Source organism: Dipodomys ordii, unplaced genomic scaffold (genome assembly GCF_000151885.1).
Source record: "Dipodomys ordii isolate 6190 unplaced genomic scaffold, Dord_2.0 Scaffold38, whole genome shotgun sequence".
NCBI classification, from domain to species: domain Eukaryota; kingdom Metazoa; phylum Chordata; class Mammalia; order Rodentia; family Heteromyidae; genus Dipodomys; species Dipodomys ordii.
The window spans coordinates 298666-323869 of NW_012267254.1; the positions used below are offsets into that span (position 1 = coordinate 298666).

General features: G+C 39.7%; 1 protein-coding gene across 1 annotated transcript; it reads right to left on the bottom strand.

Annotated features, from left to right (window-relative positions):
- Positions 1-1664: 1664 nt before the first annotated feature.
- Positions 1665-15695, bottom strand: Cd40lg (CD40 ligand). The gene is made up of 5 exons (XM_013018109.1): positions 15471-15695; positions 13611-13742; positions 9229-9286; positions 5700-5762; positions 1665-2526 (listed from the first exon to the last, which is right to left on the bottom strand). The coding sequence occupies exons 1-5, from the start codon at positions 15624-15626 to the stop codon at positions 2150-2152; spliced, it is 786 nt and encodes a 261-aa protein (XP_012873563.1). The 5' UTR covers positions 15627-15695; the 3' UTR covers positions 1665-2149.
- Positions 15696-25204: the final 9509 nt, after the last annotated feature.

The following is a 25204-nucleotide window of genomic DNA, read 5'->3' on the forward strand; positions in this document are numbered from 1 at the left end:
CCACTCCTTCTCCTTCCCTTTTCTTATTTCTACAGTAATATTTTGGGGTTGAATATGAGGTATTTGTCTTTTCTTTTGTGAGTATATGTTACTTGTTTAAAGGGGTTTCATTTTCTAACATATTTATAAGGCATCATGTGATTATTTTTGTTGCTTTGTATGTCTCTCCCCCACAATATAACCCCTGTTCTCACTGTATTTGATGACGATGTAATTTGGGGAAGGGAAGGGGAAAAACAAAATGTTTAAATAGGGATACAGGTGGACCCATTGCAACAATGAGATGTGCAAGTCGTTATGTCGAAAAATGAACTTTACAACTTTGGCCGGGGGGGGGGGGGGGGGGGGGGGGGGGGGGGGGGGGGAGATGGAAAGGGATGGGAAGGGGAAACAAAGGAGGAGGCAACAATGCTTGATAAGAAATGTACTCATTACCTTGCTCATGTAACTGTAGCTCCTCTGTACAGTATTTTCACAATAAAAAACATAAAAGGGGTTTCATTGTGTTATTTCCATACATGTATGTAATATACCTTGATCACGTTTTCCTTCTCTGTAATTCTTTTCTTACCTTCCTTCCCCCCTTTTTTATATTTTAATGGGTTTTATATACTATTTTTTCTTACATGCATATAATGTACTTGCATCATATTCTCCCCTCTATCAGACTCACCTTTGGGTGTTTATCTTAAACAAGGCACTCCATCAATGATGATAAATATGTCACTCTGGGCATCTTACCCCAACTACTCCTCAATTGGTAGTGATGACATATGATGCATTAGCTTTAGTGGAAGATTCTGGGGCCAATCCTTACCATCAGCCTGTCAGCTGTACTTCTTCTTGCCTAAGATGGAAACACCTAGATAGTTGTTACCAAGATATACTACTCTTCTTACTTAACAACCTCTAGCCTCACATGGCTGTGATTGGTTTGAAAACTGTCAATCTCCAGCAAGCTTTTCAGAGCAAGCTGGAAATCAAGCCTCAGATCGCCTTGCATGGAATCCAGGCTTCCATGTCATCCATCAAAGGCTATCACAGATTTCTAGAGACTGTGCGGCCACAATGCTGTTTTGTGTGCTAAGCTTGAGACCTCTTGATGAAAACAGTACAAAGGTTGGCAACATTTCCTTCAAATACTTCCTTCCTCTTTCCTCAACCTGGCTGAGGGATTTAGTACTAAGAGACCACAATAATGTTAAGGAATCTTTATTATTCAAAAAATAAATAACAAGATAATCACAAATTCACTCTAAAACAATGGAGCGTGCAGGGAGATACAATAGATTTCCTTTAAATACAGTCATTTTTTTTTTTGGTGAGGAGAGGGCAGGTGCAGAGCTGTTCTCCCCACTCCCACCCCCAATCTATAGTGCTGTAAGTAGGGACAGGGGGAAAAAACCAGTTAGCAATAGCTTGCCACTCTGTGTGTGTGTGTGTGTGTGTGTGTGTGTGTGTGTGTGTGTGTATGACAGAGAGACACAGAGACTGAGAGACAGAGACAGAGTGAGAGAGATCCAGAAAGAGAGACTCAGAAATAAAGTGACCCAGAGAGAGAAAATGAGTGAAGGGAGACTCAGAGAGAGAGAGAAACTCAGAGAGACCCAGAGGGAGAGAGCCAGAGAAAGAGAGAGACCCAGAAAGAGAATGAGTGAAGAGAGACCCAGAGAGAGAGAGAGAGAGAAAGAGATGGAGGTGGTTATTTATGGGGGGGTCTTTGTAGAGCTTGTCCTGGCTTCCTCTACAAGGAGCCAGAGTGAATAACAATAGAATGTAAGCAGAAGCTTCCAGTTTCCCTTCTGCATCATCACTGAAAGACAATATCTGTAAAGAAATACAACTGAACTTAGCTAATTATCTGTGCATCATGGCCTTGTCATTTCATAGGATCTTCTGCACATCTGCATCAGTGGGGATTGCCATTTCAGAAAATAAGCTCTTATGGAGCAGAGTCTCTTAGAGTTCCACCCACCCTGTACTTCACTTATTCCAGCTCTATGTGCCTCGGGGTACATAATAAATAGTTCTCTGTGAGGAAGGTCATAGGGTTATAAATAGGCAGTTCAACAGGAGGTGGCCCTAACTGCTTTGCTATATTAAGAAGTCCTCCAGCTTCACCCCACTGCAGCCTGGGAGTTCGCACTCTTCAGAGCTTGAGTAGGCCAAAAGATGTGAAGCCAGTCCCATGGTTCACTTGGCTTGGATCAGTCACGTTCACAAACATGGAAGCATTTGCTTGCAAATCAAATACTCCTCCTAGGTGAATGGATTGTTGCCCACAAGGTTTGGAGGAAGTGTTGGCATTTGCTGCTCTGAGTAAGATTCTCTCAGTTCCACTGGCAGACCTCAGACAGAGGCTGACTATAAATGGATCTTGACTCGAACGATCTCTATTAGAACAGAAGGTAACTTGGGTGTAGATATAATAGAGTCCTTGTCTTTTAATGGTCAACTGTTTCCCATTGTCAAGGGTTACCAACTTGTTGCTCATGGTGTAATATCCTTTCTCGGCCCATTTTAGAACTGTAACAAAAAGGGAAATTTGTGAGGAAAGGAAGCAGAGAATAATGCACATTCTAACAGGAAATAGTAGGCATGGCTTCTCAAGGCTCTTTCCCAGCCTCACAGTCAAAGAGGGGTTATGGATAACAAATGAGCATAGGCTTTTCAGTCAGAGGTATGTTCAGTTGTGGGCTTTCTTCAAGCACTTTTCTGACACTTGGGAAGATTAAACAAAGAAACAGATCATGGTGAATTTTTCTCTCTCGAGTTGTTTTTTGGGTGCTATTCATGGGGCTTCAACTCAGAAGCATACACACTGTCCCTGACTTTTTTTTTTGTCAGTTGTGGGGCTTGAACTCTGGGCCTCAGTGTTGTTACTGAGCTCTTCAACTCAAGGAGAGTACTCTACTACTTGAGCCACAGAGGCCACTTCTGGTTTTCTGGTGGTTAGTTGGAAAGAAGAGTATCCAAGACTTTCCTGCCTGGGCTACCTTTGAACCATGATCCTCAGATCTCAGCCACCTGAGTAACTAGGATTATAGGCATGAACCACTGATACCAGTCCCAGCTTTCTTTTGAGCTTTCAAAAGCAATTTGTCCTTGAATGAAGAAAGTGCAAATTATTTCAAAATTTCATAAAATTACAGAGACCAAACTATTCAGACAAAAAATCCTTTCTAATAATTAACATGAATATCTTGCCTTGAATTTTACTAAGTTGCTAATCTACCTAGCTTAGTTTTGGCACACACAAATAAGACCCCATTTCTTCCCACCTGATTGTGTTGCTGTAAGTTCAATCTGCCTCCCACAGCAAGGCCTAAAATTAAACAAGGAAGTATGAAAATAAACTGTGCGTTCATCTTACTATGGGTTTTGATCTGCCATTGTAGTGGGCGCCACCAACTTGAAAGCTCTTACTCGTATTCTTGTGGCTAAGCCCAAGTACCTACCAACAGTGAGCCATTTTCTTAAGTGAGATGTTGAGTGGGTTCAAAGTGGTATGTGTGCCTGATTACAAATCTCAGCTTACACAGAGAGCTAGATTGGCTGGTGGAGGATGGGGGAGGAATTGAGAGAAGAGAAAATATTGATGTATTTGCTCCCTTGAGCTCTGTGAAAATTATTATTCAATGGTCTTTCAAGGCACAATAACCTTCCTGTTAAGATGCATCATTTAGAGGGTAATCCTAGCTACTCAGGAGGCTGAGATCTGAGGATTGTGGTTCAAAGCCAGCCCTGGGCAGGAAAGTCTGTGAGACTCATCTCTAATTAACCACCAGAAAATTGGAAGTGGTGTTGTGGCTCAAGTTGTAGAGTGCTAGCCTTGAGCTGAATTGCTGAGGGACAGTGCCCAGGCCCAGAGTTCAAGTCCCATGACCGACAAAAGAAGAAAAAAGATGCATCATTTAGTAATGGAGGGGCTTTTTGCCATACTAGATGTTTCTGTTCCCACTCCCCCAAAACCATTCCAGAAAGGGTGCTTCCTTGATGATGTTTCCACTTCTAGGCCATTTGGTTCTATATATCAGTCCATTATGTTTATTACGTTAAATTCTAATGTACAGTTCTTGCTATGTCATGTAGTTCAAGTTTGTAGCAGCAGGACCAGGTAAATCACGAGAGATTTGGGGCTGAGCTGCAGACGGGGAATATTATTGTCTTTCCACCTAACCTCTACATACCTACAAAGTATTATAGGGCCAATATCATTCATATCATTCATCTTTTGGGAGAATCTGAATTTATGAAGTATATCTTAGAACAAAAATTTAGGCACTTGTGGATAAAGACCAAGGAGGAGATGATTCTGGGTACTTTCATGTCATCCAATGCAGAAGAGAATTTCAGGGTCAAGAGAATGGCTGCCAAGGACAGGGCAATATAATTTGATGTGCTCTCATAAGTATATTCTCTGAGAAAAGGAGCATATGACAGAATTATCAATGAGGAGCTTTATGTCACTCTTGACATCTAAATTCCAGTGAAGTAAAATAGGTAGTGGCACCTTTACTGATATATTTTAACTTGACAGTGTAACTTTCTTCCACATTAGCTGATTTCATATTTAAAGCAACCTTGTGAAGTAGATGAGGCAGGAAACGGCATCCTAGTTAAAATACCTTGCCTACAGTCACTCAGCAAGTGGTTCATGGCTCTTGAATCGCAAGTGTTTAAAGACTCCCTATCCAGTGCTCTTACTTCCATACCACGATTCATGATAATCATGCATATGCTACACTCACTGAAGCCCAAGCTATGTCAGAGATGAGGCAGTAGCTTCATTTTTTTCCTCTCATTGTATGCACTCTGTCTGTCTGTCTGTCTGTCTCTCTCTCTCTCTCTCTCTCTCTGTGAGAGAGCGACAGAGAGAAAGAGACAGAAACAAAGACAGAGACAGAAAAAGAAAATGTAGAACTCCATTCCAGAGTGCTCTGCTGAATTTTTCAAAAGCTGCTTTGATGGTTTTGCCCTTATGCAAATGAGTGATTTTGTGCTAGCGTACATGTTTCCATCCGCTTATAGATGCGACACATTTGCCAGCCCTAGGTTTTTTGCCAGATACAGATTTGGAGGTGGCATGTAGAATATAAGGGCTAGAATGATGGCAGAACGTCTATGGAAATAAAATCTTTCAGAGTTGAAAAGATCACAGTATGTCGTCTGTGTTACTTCATTGGAAAATCTAATGTCTTGGTACCTATTGATCTTTACAGAATGATTTTACCTTTAATTTCCCCAAGGTTGGCCCCAGTGAGGCTGGGGTTAATCATACATGGATTGACAGATGACAGATAAGACCCCCTGGGGCTCATTTATACACAGTAAAGAGGGGTTAGGAGGGGAGATGTCCCAATCAGAGGTCACTCCCTGCCACCTCTTCTCTGCTGTCAGAATAATGGTCTCTCTACCTAGTAATTCATCATTAGAATCCACCATTGAACAAGAACATAGTAAGAACACTGGGATTGTTTCCCACCTCCTTTTGTCCTTCGAATTCCTGTCTGCATTTGTGCCCACTTTGAAGACAACAGACAACGTTTGGGAGATGTTATAAGGAAATGTGTGATGTTATAAGTAAATGTGTATGTTGGTCCCCAGAGGAAGAGAAGGGCCAGGTCATTAGATTGCATTGATTCAGTGTTCCTTTCTTCCCCAGATGGTGGCTGAAACTTAGATGCTATAGGACTTACCACGTGTTGTTTTATCACTGGCCTCACTTATGACATGTGCTGCAGTTTGTGGATCCTGATCACCTGATATTAAACCAAAAGAAAACCGTCAGGAAAAGGAAATTCAAAATTGCTCACAGGGCTATTTGGTCTAGTTCTATAGCTGCCTAGAGACCGTGCTGAAGTAGTTTATGTTTAAGGAGGAACAAAATGGTCAGTAATCCTTCCCACTGTGGAAAAAGTTGGTTTCTAATATCTTGATAATTGAATCAGGTATTTCCATTGATTATATTCACCTAGTTATTGTTCAATACGAAGTTCTACTTTGCATAAATCAACATAGGCTAAAATCCTTGTCTTCATTAAACTTACCTTAAACTTTGCTTTTAGGGCAACCCCTATACATTGGAGGTCTTAGTGGACTCCAAAGCTATGTCCATAACACTGAGCTACTAAGATGCTTTTGGTGTCTCATTTGGCTTAGCAGAATTTAGCCAGACTTTTAATCATCTCTCATGTAAAATACTTGTTTCTTAATCAGAGGTGCTGGTCTTCAAAGGGAAGGAATTGTAAGGTAGGTTTTATTTTTTCAGTTATGAGCTTGTTACTCTATACAACTACTGATAATTCACGCCTATAATTCTAGCTTCAGTGACCAGCCGAGCTGGTTGCACTACACAACACATTAAAACCCGAGTTGACTTATGTCCCCCCTTTCAATGCAGATAATTGTAGTATGCTACTCCTTCCACACTGATAAGCTAGAGATATGAGGGAAGAAGTTTAAGTGTCTACATTGCATAAATCAGGAAAAAAAACCTAAAGCTATTTTGCAGGTTTTCCTTGTTAATTTGAATACGTGAAGTGAGCTGAGTGTTAATTTAGACTTAAGAACTCATTTGAATTTTGTCATAGACTTACAATCTGCCTGAAGTATTAACTATATCATAGGATCCTTTCCATCCCTTTCCACATCCATTAGTTATAGTACTTTGTAAGCTGTCCTTGTAACATTACAACCATTTTTTTTGCTTGTTTGTTTTGTCTGGGCCTGGGCACTGTCCCTCAGCTCTTCAGCTCAAAGCTTGCGCTCTAGCACTTGAGCCACAGCCCCACTTCGGGCTTTTTCTGCTTATGTGGTGCTCAGGAATGGAACCCAGGGCCTCAGGCATGCAAGGCAAGCGCTCTACCACTGAGCCACCTTCCCAGCCCTACAACCATGTTTTGTTGCAACATTTTAATAAACATTTACAGTACAATATGTTATTTTCTTAGGTAAACCAATGGTATACTGCTTTAGCAACATTTGATAAAGGACCTTTTATACATTTGTAGTCGATAAAATAGATCAGATTGTACCTTTTTTTTGTATATGTGCCAGACCTGGGGCTTAGAAATCAGGGCCTAAGTTTTGTCCCTGAGCTTCTTTTTGCTCAAGGCTAGCACTACTTCCGGCCTTGTTGGAGATAAGAGTTTCACAAACTTTCCTGCCAGGGCTGGCTTCAAACTGCAATTCTCAGATCTCAGCCTCCCGAGAAGCTAGGATTATAGGCATGAATTTTCAGTGCCCAGTTCAGATTGTAACTTTTAAAAATACTAAGCTATGTGCCAATGTTTTGGTAGAACTTGGTAGGGTAAGTTAACCTGAACTTGCATTCTATTAACCAACATGAGTATATTTCTGTAAGTATAGTTATAATGAAATAATTTTTTTTGCTGGTTGTGGGTCTTGAGCTCAGGGTCTGTGTATTGTCCCTGAGCCCCTTTGTGCTCAAAGGTAGTGCTCTACCATTTGAGCCACAGAACCACTTCCATTTTTTTGAGGGGGTTAATTGGAGATAAGGACTGGCTTTGAACCACAATCCTCACATTTCAACCTCTTGGATAGCTAGGATTACAAGCATGGACCCCAGTGCCCAGCTGAAATAAAATTTTAAGAAGGAAAAAAATCGTTGTAGATGTGTTATAATTTTTCTCATCATGTATGATATGAAAGATCAGTGTGGATGTTAATGGTGTTCCTGAAGACTATTTGCAGCATCTGCAAAACCTATTCGCTTAGATTTCACTGAAATTTATAGGTAGCATGGTACTACCCTAATGTCTTTTGAGGCTAATGGCAAAGGCAAGTTCTGAGCATTCACTTTGCCTCAGAAAATAGCACCAACATAGAAAATAGCCCCAACATCTCTGTATGTATACATTTCTTTGTGTGCATTAGATTCACTCAAATTATACCATTATGTTCTCCAATAACTCTCTTTCCTTCTTTGCTGCTCAGATCACTCCAGCAATTTTTGGGTTAGTTTCAGGTGCTATATTCTAAAATGAACAAGGGAAAACCTAGATAGGGTCGTAAGAGGACCAGTGGAAGACATCAGTTATATTTGGCCTGGAGAAGAAAAAGTTCAACCAAAGTTTAGGTGACATGATTACTGTCTTCAATGTCTGGACTTCTGGTATATAGGAGAAGAATTATTCTTTTTTTTTTTGTCGGTTCTGCATCTTGAACTCAGGGCCTGGGCGCTGTCCCTGAGCTTTTTTGCTCAAAGTTAGTGCTCTATCCTTTTGAACCACATCTCTATTTCTGGTTTTCTGGTGGTTAATTGGAGATAAGAGTTGCATGGACTTTCCTGCCCAGGCTGGCTTTGATCTGTGATCCTTAGTTCTCAGCATCCTGAGTAGCTAGGATTATAAGTGAACTACTAGCCCCTGGCAAGAATTATTCTTTATTTGGTAAGGCCTCCAAGACCAGAGCTAAAACTAGTGAGTTGAGATTACAGAACAAAATTTGAGTTGAGGAAGAAAGACTTCTCTGGAGAAGTATAATAGTTGTACTGTAATTATTAGTGTTGTTCAAAGATTAACCAGGAGAGCTTATGTGGTAAAAATTATCTCATCCCTAGACATATTGAGAAGAGGCCAAATGGTCAATACTGTTTTACAGAAGATTGTGCTGGATTTGAGAGGCATCAAGTTTATTTTCTAACCTTAAGATGTTCCAGACACTCTGACTTCAAGTATAGGACAATGATTAGAACATTATCACACAGTCACATATTGATTCCAGAGAATCTGCTAGGCACTACTCCTCATGAAAAGCTGACAAATGCTAGTTCTATCAAATGGTGGCTTTCTTATGTCACCACTGAAGATGCTTCCAGGCTGTGGTTTAAAATACTGAATATACTGTAATTTCTTTATAATTGGTATTATTAGCATTAGAGGAGCATAGCCTTCCCCATAAATATGGGCATACAAATGAATTATAGGGATTCATTTGAATCATTGAAACTTTCTTGATCATAGGGATCAGAAAAAGTATCCATTTGACAATTTTATTTCTAGGGCTAAAAGGGTTATTTAATATGATCAGTTCAAAGCTTACTTTTATGCTTTTATTTCTTTTTAAGTTTTAGCAAGGATGTATTTTAGTATAAAGTGAAATAAAGGGAGACATAAATAACATTTCCTGCTTAGGAAGTGGGAGTTAAAGACTCCTTCCCTTCATGTTTTAAGCATGCATAGAAATGGACAAATTGCAACCTACCTTTTTGCATTTCAAAGCTGTTTTCTTTTTGCGTCTGCTTTTTGTTTAGCATTATATCCTGAAAGAAGAATCATCGCAAAAGGTCATTTTGATAGGAGCTCTGCCATGGGGTTTTAGAGGTAACATTCATGCGGCATCTGTCATTACTCTGTGTGTGTTGCGAGGGAGGATTATTACAGAGACTAAGGTACTGTCGTTAATTATATCATATGGATTGGGAGCCCATGGCTCTGACAGATGAGCTGACAGCCCAGAAATCCCAGGGGGAGAATCTGGAAACAAAATTCAGGCCTTATTATCTCTATTCCAGTGCTTGCTCCAGACCAGAGGCTGTGATACTGACCCTTCCTGTGACCTCGACCTCCCTAGCTTTGGCTTTGACAAGTATTGACAGTGCTGAATGAGGAAATGCTTCTTTTTTAGGAACTGGTATATGGAATGTTATTAAACACAAGCATACTAGGATTCTACTAGAATTAACTTGTTCTGCAAATGTAAGTTGGATTTTGGGAAAGAAATTTCAGACTATGAAAAGCCCCTCTAACATGTTAAAGTTTGTTTTCCTTTTCAATGGGCTTGAGAGATCTTGTTGATGGCTGCCTTGAATAGACTACCTTTATTGAAAATAATCCAGATTTAGGAAACACAAGTCATATTCCAATGTCACTGATGTTGGAAGGCAAATGCAGCACATCTTAGAAGATTTATTTATAGACTCAAGGGATATCGAAAGATTTAAAGGAGCTAGAGGGACGTTCTTTAACAAAGTCTGAAGGCTAATAAAGGCTAAAGAGCCTGGGTACCTATAATCCTAGGTATTTGGGAGGATGAGATCTGAGGATCACTGTTCAAAGCCAACTGGAGCAGAAAAGTCTGAGACCCTTATCTCCAACTAACTAGCAAAAAAAAACTGAAAGAAAAGGTGTGGTTCAAGTGGTAGAGTGCAAAAAAGCCAAGCCAGAATGAGAGGACAGGTACTGGGACAAAAAAAAAAAAAGAGGCTGAACAAAAGGCCTGGAGATCTTAATTGGCTAGTATGAGATCACTTCCAGAGAGTGAGGCTTGAACCAAGACTAGAACGTAGGCAATTACATTCTTAAGCTTGGCTCAACTTCACCTATCTCCTGTAATCTGTACACAAAGAGGAAAAAAGCAAAGCTTTCACATCTCCTAGTCATCAAAGTCCTATGAGCCCTTCCATTTCTGGACTCAATTGCTCTTCTTTCGCATTCCTCCCCTAGAAGGAATGTATATTGCAACTGTAGGTTAAGCTACCTTGGCAGGTGTGAGGGCATAAGTCACAGAGCCCCATGGGGAATCTGAGCCTCAAAGTGATTACATGGGCTACAGAGCTTCGACTTTCCATTTGAGCTGAAGTGGGTGCTATGAAAAGGTGGCCACAGGAAAGTGTGAGATAGTGAGCAAACAAATGACTAGAGTCTTTGCGAACACTAATGTGTGATGATTGAGGTTGAGACACTTTGAAGGCTGGGTGTGAAGGCTTGGCCAAAATAAAAACGTGAAGTCAGCAGTTCATTTTTTATGCACCTAGCTTTGACTTTTTGTGAACTGCCCCCCCCCCCCGCCCCCTGGCCCCGCAAGCCATACTCCCTAGAGTCTTGTTTTCTTCTTTCAGTCTCCACCTCAACAGGAAGAAAAAATCTGGGATGAGTTATTTCTCTTGAGTAGGAGGTCTAGATGTCAAGGATGGATGTAGTTCCACTGAACATGCTGTTTAAAATGATGCTCTCATTTACCCTGACACAAACCCCAAACTCCATCTTCCTCTTAAAGTGATAGCTTGTCGCAGTCTGCTGTGACAAAGGTATGTTGACATTGGGTGACCCTGTGTAGGGATAGTGAAGACTAAAGTTCTGTGAACTGAAAATTGGATGTGATGATTTCTAAAATCCCGTCAAACCCTGTGACTTCAAACCCTCAAATTTAAACTCGAAGTTGCTCTGGACTAGCCGGACAGTAGCCTAGAAAGGAAGCTTGCTAATGTTAGCAGAAAGCATAAATCCAATCTAGAGTTATTCTGTAGTCACCCTATTGGGTTAAAAACAAAGGTCCCCAGCACTGTTTCAGGGTAAGAAATTTGGGGGCAATGGATATTGGCAAGGGGGTCAGTTATTTGAGGAAGATTAGGTAGCTGCAGAGCTTTATCTCTAAGCATTGTGCACATCTTAGGTGTATATGGCATTGTCTAGGGCTCCACACCAGTGGTAGAAGATGAGTCCAATGCCCTCAGCCATTAGCTCACTTAGGTATGGTGTGGGAGTGCAGCTGTGTATCAAGTGACCGGGCATCCATCTGAATAAACCAACAAGCTGATCACATAATTACAGAATGTCAGAGTTGATAATACCCCTACAGACAATCTCCACTCTCTTAAACTATTTATGAGAAAATGGAGGCCCACTAAGGTGAAATCATTCAGCCAAAGTTGCATGGCCAAGCATATTTTATCTTCCAGTTGGATTATTAACCATTGTTTTGAGTATGACTTTATTCACAGTATAATTTGTACCACTTCTGAATCTTATAAGAATCAATCAGTTCAAATTCTTTCTTAATCTGGCTAGTCCATAAAGGATTAGGGGTTTCGTTTGAATCCTACACTAGTGTAAAGTACATGAAAGGTAGTTTTGAGCTATAGTTTTGAACTGCATTCTGTAGGGAATAGTGACAAGAAATAAACTCTCAATCTTTGTGAGTGAATTAATTTGTACTGTTACACACTGATGACAGTACAGACAAGTAGGAATACATTCAGAAAATGAGATCTTATTCTTTATCACATTCTACTTTTTCCACGAGAACTCATCTCCATTGGTTTATTCAGATGCTCACCCGCTTGATAGAGCAGTATCCCTAGGTTAGCCCTAAAGCGAGTTGATGGCTAAGGACATTTGATTCAGTGTTTGGAGAGGAAAATGGGCAGAGAGAGAAAGAGAAAGAGAGAGAGAGAGAGAGCACGCAAACTTGATGTTCTTAGGAAAGAAAAAAATTCATTGACCACACAATTCTGGGACCAAATTACTGGAAAGGCTTTAAAAATTCTCATTTTACATATCCAGTATAGGCCACAATCATTAGTTTCTTTAAGTGCTGACAGCCTGATGGGTTAGAAGACTTCAGAACTTGTCTGTGTGTGATTAGGGTTGGCTCTAGAGTGGCTTCATGAGCAAGTGGTTTTATACGGGCTCTGGTTTGAATGACACTGAGAATACCATCACCCATTCCCTGCTCCCCTTCCTCACAACGAAGGGAAAGGTCTCACTTCCATAGCATTTGAAATTCCATTATTGGATAAGCACTGAATATTGTGTTGATTCTTGAGCCCCTACTAGTCCCCAAATAGGCAATGCCTTCACTTGTGGCTTGTCAACATGACAGCAGCCAATGGGCATTACTTTTCTACCAAGTGAAGATTGGACCATGGCAGCACAGTGGGAAGACTTAATAAAGTCTGCATAGATAGACACTGAGTGGTGAAAAAGAAGCATCTCTAGTGCTGTGCTGCTCACTTATAATGCCAGTACTCAGGATATTGAGGCAAAGAAATAGCGAGTTCCAAGTCAGCCTGGGCTATGGAATGAACCCTTGTCTCAAGAAGAAAAAAGCAAGAGAAAACAAGAATCCCCACCCAAGTTGGGCGTCGGTGGCTCACACCTGTAATCTTAGCTGCTCAGGAGGCTGAGATCTGAGGACTGCGGGACAAAACCAGCTTGGGCAGGAAAGGCCATGAGACTAATCTCCAATAGGCTACCAGAAAACTGGAAGTGGTGTTATGGCTCAAGCCTTGAGCTGAAGAGCTGAGGGATAGTGCTCAGGCCCAGAGTTCAGGCCCCACGACCGACAAAAAAAATCCCCACCCAAAATGTATTTTTCACCCTTTTGGTTAAACTCAAGTATAAAATGTACCAAAAGCATATACACATAAAATGAAACAAAACCAACTTGGTATATCTAAAATGGCCACTAATGTGAGTTCATGAATACATGTGTGCCCAAAGGGAAGTGTACATTCTCTCCTAGAGAGAGAATATTGGTTTCTATCCAAGTAGGAGTGCGCACATTTCCAAATCTCCTTTTCAACATAAAGGTTTAGCTTCATTTTTGCTTTCCGTGATGCATACATGCACTCAAATTCATGCCTGTGAAATATATGCATATACTCACATACCCATGTACACATGTACACAATGCTAACATACATGTACATGCATGCATATACACACATATACATGCTTATATGTGAGTATTTCTGCATATGTGTATAACAACTCAAACATTTACATTGCTGAATTTCAATTTCTGATCTAAAAATAATGTAGTAAAACTTTTCACTGACTTTTCTAAATAGCTGCGTGCCTTACCTTGACAAAGCCTTCAAACTGGCTTCTAATTTCTTCACAGTTCAGCAAAGATAATGATCCTTCTCCTCTCCTGCATCTCTGTAGCGTTTTCATGAATACAAAATCCTCATGCAGATTCCTTTCATCTTCTATCTGTTTTGAAATAACCAGGATAAGAAAAATATCATTCGGGAGAATGCAGCTAATGACATTTACCTCCACATTCCCTCCTGTGACACAACAAGAGGAGGCCTTTGAAAGCATCAATAGGGAGTATTAGGAGCTATTATACTGGATCATCTCTATTTGGTACTTGCCATTGAAAAATCTACAAAAGCCAGTGATTAAGGTATCATATTATCTGTATCTTGGGATAGAAATCACAGCTATTCTGAGGAACTTTCATCACAATATATATATATATATTTTTTTAATGGGCCATAGCAGCAATAATCTATAATTGTCAAATTTCCTGTTAGCCTATAAAATACTTTTCTGCTGAGCTAATTTGCCCACTTCGTTTTAGTGTTCCTTATATAGTGCTTTCAAAAGAAGGTAATTTGTAACATGGGTCCACCAATTTTGAATTTTAATTACACTATTCTCCTTTCTTTAGAAGTACTTTTAAACAAATCACCCTCATCCCTAGAGTTAATGAGATATTTTCTTTTCCAATGCCTTAGTAATTAATTAAATGTAAGAAATTCACTTGCATTATCAACTAATTCCATTCCATTTTCTACTTTTAAGAGTAGATTTTTAACATCATTCAAGAAAAGGTCCAGGCAGCCAGCGGTTATGTTTCTCCTTGAGGGCACATCTAAATCTTCTGGCCTATCACTATTTTCCCCTTGGAGGCCAGGCCTATTTCTAGGCATTTGATCAACAGAGGCCAGCATTTCAAACACAGACAACAAGAGACCGCATTCAGAACACATCTCTTCTCAGCACTGAAACCTAAAATTTGATAATGTAATGGGTTGCTCCCATTCTCACTATATTGCCGTACACTGAGAGAAAACTTCATGACTTTAATTCTATGTCTTTGTCTCAAGAGAAGACAGCCAAGGAACCCAGAGAAAATGCAGGCATCTAGATGCTTCTGCCTGGCCATAGTTCCACGTGCGGACTTTTAGGGACAGCCAGGTACTTGATTCATTTTCTCATATTCATCTAGGATGGGTGTTTGTCAATACAGTTGACAAATGCAAAATGGAAGCAGGGACAATCCCCATGCTGTCTTTTTCAAACTCTTATTTTGTTCCTGCAAATCCAGTCATTTAAGAAGGTAAAGCTGTTCAGAGTGACACTGAACAGCTGGCCACTGAAGACTTGGCATTTTAAGACTCACAGAATACTACCTTTACTAGAAAACTGAATTTAGGGACTTATCTGAAACACTATGAAATTTCAGATCAAATGGATGCATTCTTTTCCTAGGTAGAAATCCAAAATGTAAAACTCTCCATCAAAAAACAATGGTTTTTTTTGTTAAAGTAAAACATTAGTTAAGAATTATAGATAGAGCTCACATAACATTATGTTTCAGATGCTGTTTTAAGTGCTTTGCAAGGCTAGACTCATTTAATCTATGGTGTGGGTATCACGACCATTTGTATTTTACAAGTGTGGAAACCGAGGCATAGAAATCTGAAGTAAATTGCCCTGGATCATAGAGCTGTTAGGGGCAAAGCCTGACTAACCCCAGAGGAAGAATCTGAGACCCCACTGACTAGACCACAGTTGTTAAATTGCATAAAACAATCCATCTACTTGGATTTTTACCATTGCCTATTATCTTTAGGTAGAAGTAAAAATCAACCAACTTACCAATCAATAACACCCCTGGTATAATTGCTAAAGATTTGTTATTTGTCTTACCTTGTCCAACCTTCGATGAAGATACACAGCAAAAAGTGCCGATCCAATCATCTGGGTGATGAGAAAAATAGTAAGTAAATACATAAAAATTTTCATGCTAGTGGGCAGTCCAGGGGCAACTGATCGAGGAGAAGGTTGGCTGTATGTTTCGATCATTCTGAGTTTAAGTTGAAATAGTATCTTCTGACCAAGAAGGTGACAGAAGCAGCATGAGAAGACTGTCAAAGTTGGCCGCCTTACTCAGGATTAGTTAAGAGCGCACAATCGTCACAGCCCACACTTCCTGGAAAATGTGCTTCGTAGTCTTCTCTCCCAGAGAAAAAGTTACGTAAAGGTTTTTTTTTTTTTTAAATTTAAATGACACCCATATCATTGACTTCCAGCCTTTCCCTTTTGTTAGTAAAGAAGAAACAAGTTTCTTCTTCCATACATTCATTCTTGCCTTGAAATGTCTGACACTTCTTAACAGACAATGGCAGTTTTTTTTTCCTATTGCTGTCTAACTTTGGGGGTTCGCCAGTTTCAAGGAAAGTGACAAATTAATCCATCAGCAATGAATTTATTTCAATTTCCATCTTACTAATATAAAGCAGGAACATGGTAGAAGGGGAAAAAAACTCAAATATTCACACAAATTTGGATTGTTTTTGTGACTGATGTACTACCAGGTAATTGCCTCTCAAGAGTTTACTGTTTTTCATCTCTAAACTCAAAGAAATCCAGATCGCTTTACAAATCAGTGGTACATAGCATGAGTAAAAAAAGTCCCAACATTTATTAAATAGAATTTAGCAGAAGAGATAATGTGGGGAAAATAGTATAAATGCTCAAAGGCAAAGCAAAATAGGGTCTTCAGGAAAAATCAGGCCAGAACTCTAGGACTGAAGTTACAGTATTAGCTTGATTTAGCTGTGTTGCCTATCTATAGTGTTCTGATCCTTCAGAAAATTGCTGATGTTGACGTTGTAATTGAGGATAGGATGATAAGGAAATAGGCTGAAGTAGAGAAACTGAATTCTAGTCTTTGCTCTACCAATACATTGAAAGTCAGGGAATTCACATTCCCTCTGTACATTTCAATTTCCTTGTAGCCAAAGGGGTACATACCTACCTTGTCTAGCCCCTAAACTGTTGTGGAGATCAAGTATGTGCATGAAAGAGATTTGAAACATGTTGAGTAATAAACAACTTTAATCTCCGTGTATGTGTGTGTGTGTGTGTGCGCGCGTGTGTGTGTGTGTTTACTTATCCTGGTGCTTGAACGCTGGGCCTGGACACTGTCCCTGAGCTTTTTTGCTCAAGGTTAGCACTCTACCTCTTGAGCCACAGTGCCATTGCTGATTTTTTGGTGGTTAATTGGAGATAATCTCATGGACTTTCCTGCTTGGGCTGGCTTTGAAACTTAAACTTCAGATCTCAGTCTCCCAAGTAGCCAGAATTTCAGGCCTAAGCCACCAGTACGCAGCTAATTCCTATTTTTTGTAAAGTGTGTTTAGCTTAAGAAATGAGTTTTCCCAATAATTGCCAAGTCTTTATATACTGGTTAAAATAGACAAATAGTATCAATATTTGTCTATATTATATATGGGACAGCACAAATATGCTCAGCACCTTTAGGGAAATTCGACTATTTTACTATTTTTGGTGTAGAGGCCTGGGCAGGAATGAGTTGTGAGAAGTGAGGAGAGAAATGTGGACAGGGTTCAGTTTGTTTTTCATGGTAAGAATCACGACCTTATCCTCTAGCTATGGTCAGGGAAAAAAAGAAATCTCTTTGTGAAGCCCTATGTAGAACAAATACTGATACATTTAACTTTTCTGTGTATACTGTGGAAATAATTTTCCTTGTATATTTGTTTATGTATATATTTTGAATATTTGTCTATATTGTGTATAAACAACTATACAAATATAGCCCTTTGGTATTCAAGTAAAAGAAGCACCTTAAGTCGTGACATTGAATCACTGAAGTGTACAGGAGCATGCACTTCTGAATGAGATTTGCATTATCTTACTAGATTTTGTTCAAACCAAATGAAACTGTGGAGATATCTAACCCTCTCTCCCAGTTTAATTGAGAAAATGCGATAAGATTGTAATTTTGTAATTCCTATAATAATGTTTTGGGAGATAAATAGGAAACATGAAAAGTGCTCTGACAAGCATGCTGTCTTGTGTAGTTGGCACCTACTTTCTTCTACTCCTACACGGTGGCATCCTGTGCTACAGGCCCAGATCTATGTAGCTTTTCACAAGATATGCAAGTAGGGGGCCTTGATGTATGTGATAAACTTTGATCAGTATAGTCGGAGACTTTGCTTCTTTGCTCGATGATCTGAGTTGTGCTGAAGGAAAGTTATTGGGAGGTCCAAAATGGGATCAAGGCCTTCTCCAAACCCAGTTTTAGGCAGTAATATAATGCTAGAGTTTTAAGGGCCTTGTAATGATCTGCTCAGCCAAACCTAGTGGGAGAAGAAGTTGAAGGGGTCATGGAGATTCAGTCAATATCAATTCGTTTGTGGGATCAACTTCAAGAAACAATTCTCCAATCTTTCTGCCTTCCCGTTTTGATCTCCAGTCTCCTACCATCTGACATCTGCTCACAATATACCCCTGAAACTGCTGCTACTATTATTAGTTCAATAATAATTTTGGCAGAATACTTTTTTTAGAGTGGTTTTTTTTTTTTCTAGTAGGATTTTGCTCAGGGCTTCATGCATGCTAGGGAGGGTTGATCCACATCCCCAGGCCTGTTTTGCTTTTGTAGTTATTTTTATGTAGAACATTGCATTTTTTTTTGTCATGGCTAACCTTGAGCCTGGATCATTTTATTTATGCCTCCCACATAGCAAGGATGACAGGCATGTACCACCATGCCCAGTTTATTGATCTAGAATGGAGTCTCACTAGCTCCCCCGATACCCCCTCCCCATCTCACTGGCCTCAAACTGCAATCTCTGCCTCCTGAGTAGCTGGGATTATAAAGTACAGTTGGCAGATACAAATTATATGTCCAAATGTGATGATTTACACATACAGTTTGAAACAATCCTGTTTTCACTGGCTATTTTACAGGCTTTCCATGACGTCTTGTTCAGACAGTTCTAATGTAAAATTCTCCCCTTATGTGTGCTCACAATATACATTTGTTTCATTCTCCAATACTGGGAACTTACATGGTTTAGTAATAATATATATTTCCCTTACCCAAGTCACACACCATCTTAAGCATCTTAAGGTCTTCTGTGCCTTAGAATACACTCCACCCTCTGAAAAGTTGCTAGACTCTATCTTCCCTCCGTTCTCTCTTCTCTTCTCTTTCCCCTTCTCTTTCTTTCTCACCTGCTTAAGGGTTGACAATTCTAATTTGAAAATGGTTCTCCCTATCTCAGTGAATGGGCCTACTATAGAAAGCATCCATTATACCCTCCCCTTTCTTAACACGGATTGTTCCCGAATTCTAGTGAACTTCCTCCCTAAAGCTTCTTGATTTTCACCACTTCTCACCACAACCCTGCAAACCTCCGGATCCAGGCCCACACATCCTCTCTTTTGTAGTTTGCTGAACTACACCATCTTAAATGATCTTTCTTACTTTCCTGCCCCACCCTGTCTTTCTTTTGCATTGCCAAAAGAATGCTCATTCCAAATTCTTTTGTTGCTGTAGTTTCATTTTTCTACATTTTGCAATTAATTGTACGATGTCGGAGCTGTCATTGTGTTAGTCTCATGCATGCCTATAGTTCCAATCATTTAAAAGACCATGCTTTCAAATCTGCTTTAACCTGGTGAGTGAGACTCTATCTCAGAATCAAGGAAGCATGTTGACATGTGTCCTGCCATGGTCAATATCAATGCTATTAGCTTCAGAATGCTTTGCTTGTGCTTTTCCCCTCGACCACCCCCTCTTCTCCTGTCCTTTCTCTGCCTGGTCTTCTACTCTGATTCAATCAATGGCTACTTTTCCAGTTTCCAAGTTACAACTCCATTTTCTATGTGATTGCATCAGAAGTCCTCTGTAGCAGGACCTTCTTTGCCTATCTCTTACTAGCAGGGAATGGGTTGGCCATTGTGTTAAGTTAAGCTCTGTTGACAATCTTTAGCTGTGTAAACAGATCCAGAAATGACTCTCAAATTCAGTTTTCAAAGTTTTGTAGATGCATGGACTGCAGGAAAGTTCCCTAGAGCAAAAATCATCTTTTTCTTATGTTACAGAAAGAATTAATGATGTGTATCTTTTCATTTTTCAAATGTTCTTACACATTTTTTTCCAATCTCGGTCATCCTCTTCTGTTACTGTTTCTACTATCTAGTAACTGGTAGCAAATGAGTATCAAGGGACAAATTTCTTTAAATGAATTATAGTTCACTAAGTTGTTTGGTGGGTTTTTATTGGTGCAAATTTGCTCGTGGTTGTGATTTCATTTAGATAACCTTGAACAGAGTCATAGTTTCTGCAAGGAAAATTATTTTCAGCATATACAAAAGTTGAATTCATCAATATTTGTTCTGTGAAGGGCTTTACAAAGAGATTTTTTTCTCTGACTATATCTGGAAGATTCATCATAGAAGAAAAGGTTCTGATTCTTGCCATGACACACAAAACCCACATTTCTCCTCTCATCTCTCTCCCAACATATTCCTGTCCAGACCTGTACATCAAACTATGAAGGTAGTCTAATTTCTCCAAATGTATTGGACTTATTCATGCTGCTCCCTATGCATAGACTCCCTATTCTTTCCTCTCGAATCCATCAATATGGATCTTGTCTTAAGACAAGATACCACTTCTGTGCTTAATGTATCATAGTATTTGTCACATCACATCCTATTTGATTTTTTTTGTCAGTTATGGGTCTTGAACTCAGGGCTTGAATGCTGTTCCTGAGCTCTTCAGCTCAAGGTGAGTGTTCTACCATGTGAGCCACAGCGCCACTTCAGGTTTTTGGGTGGTTAATTAGAGAAGAGTCTCATGGAATTTCCTGCCCAGGCTGGCTTCAAACTGTGATCCTCAGCTTTCAGTCTCCTGAGTAGCTAGAATTACAGGCGTGAGCAGCCAGTGGCTGGCTCCTATTTGATTTTTCTGACATCTTTGTCATTTCTTCCTGAAGGAATAATTGTTTTTAAAGATTGGTACAATCCTTGCCTCTGGGCACATTGTAAAGAATTAATGCATATTTGACAAATTACTACATTATCCTTCAATAAGGTAGACGGGAAGTTATAAAACATTCTAAGCTGGAAGATTAGCGTTAGCAAACCTCTTTCAAGATACAAATCAGAATATATTTGTTTTAAATTTTCTTCCATTCATTTAATGATTTCTCTTTCTCCTGGAGTCAGTTCCTAATTTTATTCCATCTCTTTCATGTTGTCCATTTTCCCAAAATGTCTGGCAATATTAAGTTGTCTGGCCATACTTGTGCATGGAAGACTGTGTTGTGTATTATGAGTAAACTGCATGGGTTTTCTCTGTGAGTAAGCTCGTCTATTTCCCCTACAAGTCTTTCTCCGGAACAGGAGGACTGACTGTGGCTTCTGTTTAAGTGGGTAGGGCCTGTCAACAGGCAGGCTTCCCTTTAGGTTATGTGGGTGGAGAAGCAGGAAGACCAGGGACCCCCACAACTGATAACATGCAAGGAGGGCTTTTCTCTGGGGGTGGAGACCTTTAGCTTTCACTCTTGACTGATGTTGCTTTTCCTTTTGGTTTAATCCTCCCTTGTGTGCTGGAGATCTCTGCACCCTCCCTAGAACTCCTCACAGACAAACTTCAGCCCGGGGGGTGGGAGGCAATGGCCAAATGCTGCTGCTAACCAAAAGTCCATAGAGGAAAGGAAGAGAGGGAGTGAAGAGCCCAATTGACCCAGTTGCTTTCTCTGAAGCTCTTTAATGATGACTGTAATGATTGCCTCCCAGCCTATACCTGTGCTTCACATTTAGTGACTGAAACCGATGCTACTTGTGGGAAAACATTTTCTTACCTCTGATCTTGGGATGCCATATTTACTGAGATGATTTCTTTCTTTCTTTCTTTCTTTCTTTCTTTCTTTCTTTCTTTCTTTCTTTCTTTCTTTCTTTCTTTCTTTCTTTCTTTCTTTCTTTCTTTCTTTCTTTCTCTCTCTCTCTCTTTCTTTCTTTCCTTTTTTTTGTTGGTCGTGGGGCCTGAACTCTGGGCCTGGGTGCTGTGCTGTCCCTCAACTCTTCAGTTCAAGGCTAGTGCTCTACTGCTTGAGCCACAGTGCCACTTCCGGTTTCTTGGTGGTTGATTGGAGATAAGAGTTTATAAGGACTTTCCTGCCTGGGCTGGCTTGAACTGTGATCCTCGGTTCTCAGCCTCTGAGTAGCTAGGATTACAGGCGTGAGCCACCGGCGCCTGGCCATCTGCCATCTGCCATGATTTCTATTAGTTCAAACCCACTGCCTTTCTTGCTTCCTGATAATGCTCAAAATTTATGTCTCATGAATGTCAACTTTTCTTGTTTCTTTTTTTACATATATTTTGACTAAGAATTATATTTACATGGTTAAACATAAAAAGGATAGAAAACGAATATGCTTGGCAAAGTCTTTCTACTGTCGACCAATGTTGTCAGCTTCATGCATATCTCCCAAAGATCCTTTCCTACACATTCAAGGAAACAAATATTCTCTTTCACTGTTTTTCATGCAATATGCAATACAAAGTTTGGCTTCATATTGTGTGTGTGTGTGTGAGAGAGAGAGGGGGGGGAGAGAAATAATGAGAGAAAGAAAGAGAGACAGAGCAAAAGAGAGTATGTGTGTCAGTACTGGGGCTTGAATTTAGAGCCCCTTAGATTTTTTTTGCTCAAGACTGGCACTTGCCCACTCGAGCCACAGCTTCATTTCTGGCTTTTTACTGGTTAATCGAAGAAAAGAGCCTGTCAGATACATCTCCTTAGGCTGGCTTAAAACTCCCTGGATCGCTACAATTTCAGGCGTGAGCCACCAGTGTGTGGCTGTTTTTTTTTTTTCAATTTAATAATATATCTAGGAGATTGTTCCATATCAACAACTTTTTAAAAATTGTGTAGTGCACAACTCTATATTATCCAGGGCTTCACTTTCCACAGTACATTCAACCATGGTCCAATATTAAACAGAAAATTCCAGAAATAAATAATTTGTTGTTTTAAAAAACTTTACTATGTTTTGTAGTTGTTTTATTTTATTATTAATTTTGATTGTTAATAGTTACGATTGTTCTTTTCTATGTTGCAGTACTGGGGATTGAACTCAGGGCCTTGTGGTTTCAGGGAGAGTTCTGTAATATTTGAGCCTTCCCCCCAACCTCACCTAGTCTTTTTGCTTTCAGGTTTTTTTTTTAGATAAGATCTTGCTCTTACTTTGTCCAGGCTGGCCCTGAACTTGAATTGTCCTACTTCTGTATCGAAGTAGTTGGAATTATAGGTGTGCAGCACCATGCCTAATCTAGCTGTTAACTTCCTTTTTTTTTTTTAAAAAAAAAACACCTTTATTGAAAGGTGGTGAGCAGTGAGTTACAGTTATATAAGTAAGGTAATGAGTACATTTGCCTTTTGTAAACACTGTTAGCCCATTTCTTTTTTTTAATTTAATTTAATTTTATTTGTGAACATACTGTACAGAGGGGTTACAATTACATGGGCAGGATAATGCGTACATTTCTTATCAAGCATTGTTGCCTCTTCTTTTGTTTCCCCTTCCCATCCCTTCCCATCCCCCCCCACCAAAGTTATAAAGTTTGTTTTTTGACATAGCGACTTGTACATCTCATTTTTGCAATGGGTCCACCTGTATCCCTAGTTAAACAATTTGTTTTTTCCCTTCCCCTCCACAAATTATACCAACATCAAATACAGTGAAAGAAAGCAGGGGTTATACCGTGGGGGAGGGACATACAAAGTAACAAAGAAATCATCTTATAAATATGTTAGAAATAATGGCATGAAAGAAAAAAACATTTGAATACGTATCTTGGGGTTCATTTCACCTAACATCAACTTATCTGACCTTTTCTGCTTGTCTCAGACATATACTAATTATTGCAAATAAGGGAAAATGCCTAATTTATCATTTAAATGTCACCATAAGTATGGGTGTTTAATACATATAGAGTTCTATGCTGTTACAATTTGAGTGTGCTTCTCCACATTCCTGTGTTGAAACTTCAGTTCCTCAACATGGCAATAGTAGAATGTGGAGCCTCCTACAAGGTGTTGTTGTTGGACATATGGAGACCTCAGAAGTAGATTAAGGCCTTTCTCATGTGAGGTCTTGTTCCCATGGAACGATATTCCTTACCACAAGAGTGGATTGTCATAAAGACTACTCCTCATGTTGTCTCTTTTCCAGATATACTCACTTGCCCACTTCCCCTCCACTTCTTTGTCCTCCCCCCTCCTCCTTCCTTACCCCTTCCCTCTGCTCTCCTTCCTTTCTCTCTCCTCTCCACTATGTTGGCCCTATTACCCCCAAAGGGCATGTGCTGAGGGCTTGCTCGCCAGTTGACAGTGCTGTTGGGAAATAGCAGACACATTAGGAAGTGCGACTAATGGGAGGAAGTGCGACTAATTGGAAGAAGCAAGTCACTGTGGATGTGCCCTTGAATGATGTATTTTATTCCCTGTCCCTTCTCTTTCTGCTCCACAGCCATCATGAGGTGAGCAGCTTTGCTCTAGCATACATCTTTTGCCATGATGCAGATGTTTTAGCCCTGCACAAGTCCACAGTAATGTTGTAAAGTAGCCATAGACCGAAACTCATGAAATGATGAGCCCAAATAAACCTTTCTTTCTTTACCTTATTTTTCTCAGGTGTTTTGTTACATTAACATGAAGCTAGTTAATGTGGGCCCCTTCAGATGCAACTACCTAATCTTGGACATCTTATCCTTCAGAGTCACCAGCAAAAGCAAATTCATTCTCTTCATAAATTATTCGATTGCAAGTATTCTGTTGCAGTCACTGAACAAAAAAACTACCCTTTATGGTTTGCCTTATCTGCAGGAAGTGCTGAAAACTGTCCTTTTGATAAGAGGAATTATTATTTTCCACTATATGAATGATGTACCATAATTTCACTGGTTTCCTGGTGATAAACATCTAGGTTGTTTCTAATCATATGAGATCTAAAAATGCCATAACAAATAACCTTGTTTTTCTTTTTTTTTGTAAATTTTAGATTTCTTCTCTTTCTTTCTCTCCCTTCCTTTCTTCCTTCCTTCTTTCTTTTCTTTCTTTCTTTCTTTCTTTCTTTCTTTCTTCCTTCCTTCCTTTCTTCCTTCCTTTCTTTCTCTCTCTCTCTCTTTCTTTTTTTTCTTCCTTTCTTTCTTTCGTTCTGTTGCTGTGGGGTTTGAACTCAGGACCTGGGCACTGTCCTTGAGCTTTTTTGTTCAAGGCCAGTGTTCTACCACTTTGAGCCACAGCCCCAATTCTGATTTTCTGGTGTTTAATTGTAGATAATAGTCTCACAGACTTTCTTCCTCAGGCTGGCTTCAAATCATGATCTTCAGCTCTCACCCTCCTGAGCAGGTAGGATTACAGGTGTGAGCCACCAACACTCACTCTTCAGACATTTTCATAGGCTCTAGAATGCTGTAAAATTCATGTTTTCACATTGACAACTAAACATGTTACCCTAAACACATCACATCCAAAGGAGGATGATGTAAGAGGAATTTCCATTAGTCAGATCATACACAGTAATGATTTATGTTATATACTCTATTATCAAGT

Bases quoted from the DNA above. Each gene is read 5' to 3' on its own strand.
- Cd40lg (XM_013018109.1), bottom strand. From the start codon at position 15,626: ATGATCGAAACATACAGCCAACCTTCTCCTCGATCAGTTGCCCCTGGA. The intron at 9,287-13,610 runs GTAAGGCACGCA...TTCTTCTTTCAG, and splicing joins AGTTTGAAGGCTTTGTCAAG to GATATAATGCTAAACAAAAA. The intron at 5,763-9,228 runs GTAGGTTGCAAT...GTTTAATATCAG, and splicing joins CAGCTTTGAAATGCAAAAAG to GTGATCAGGATCCACAAACT.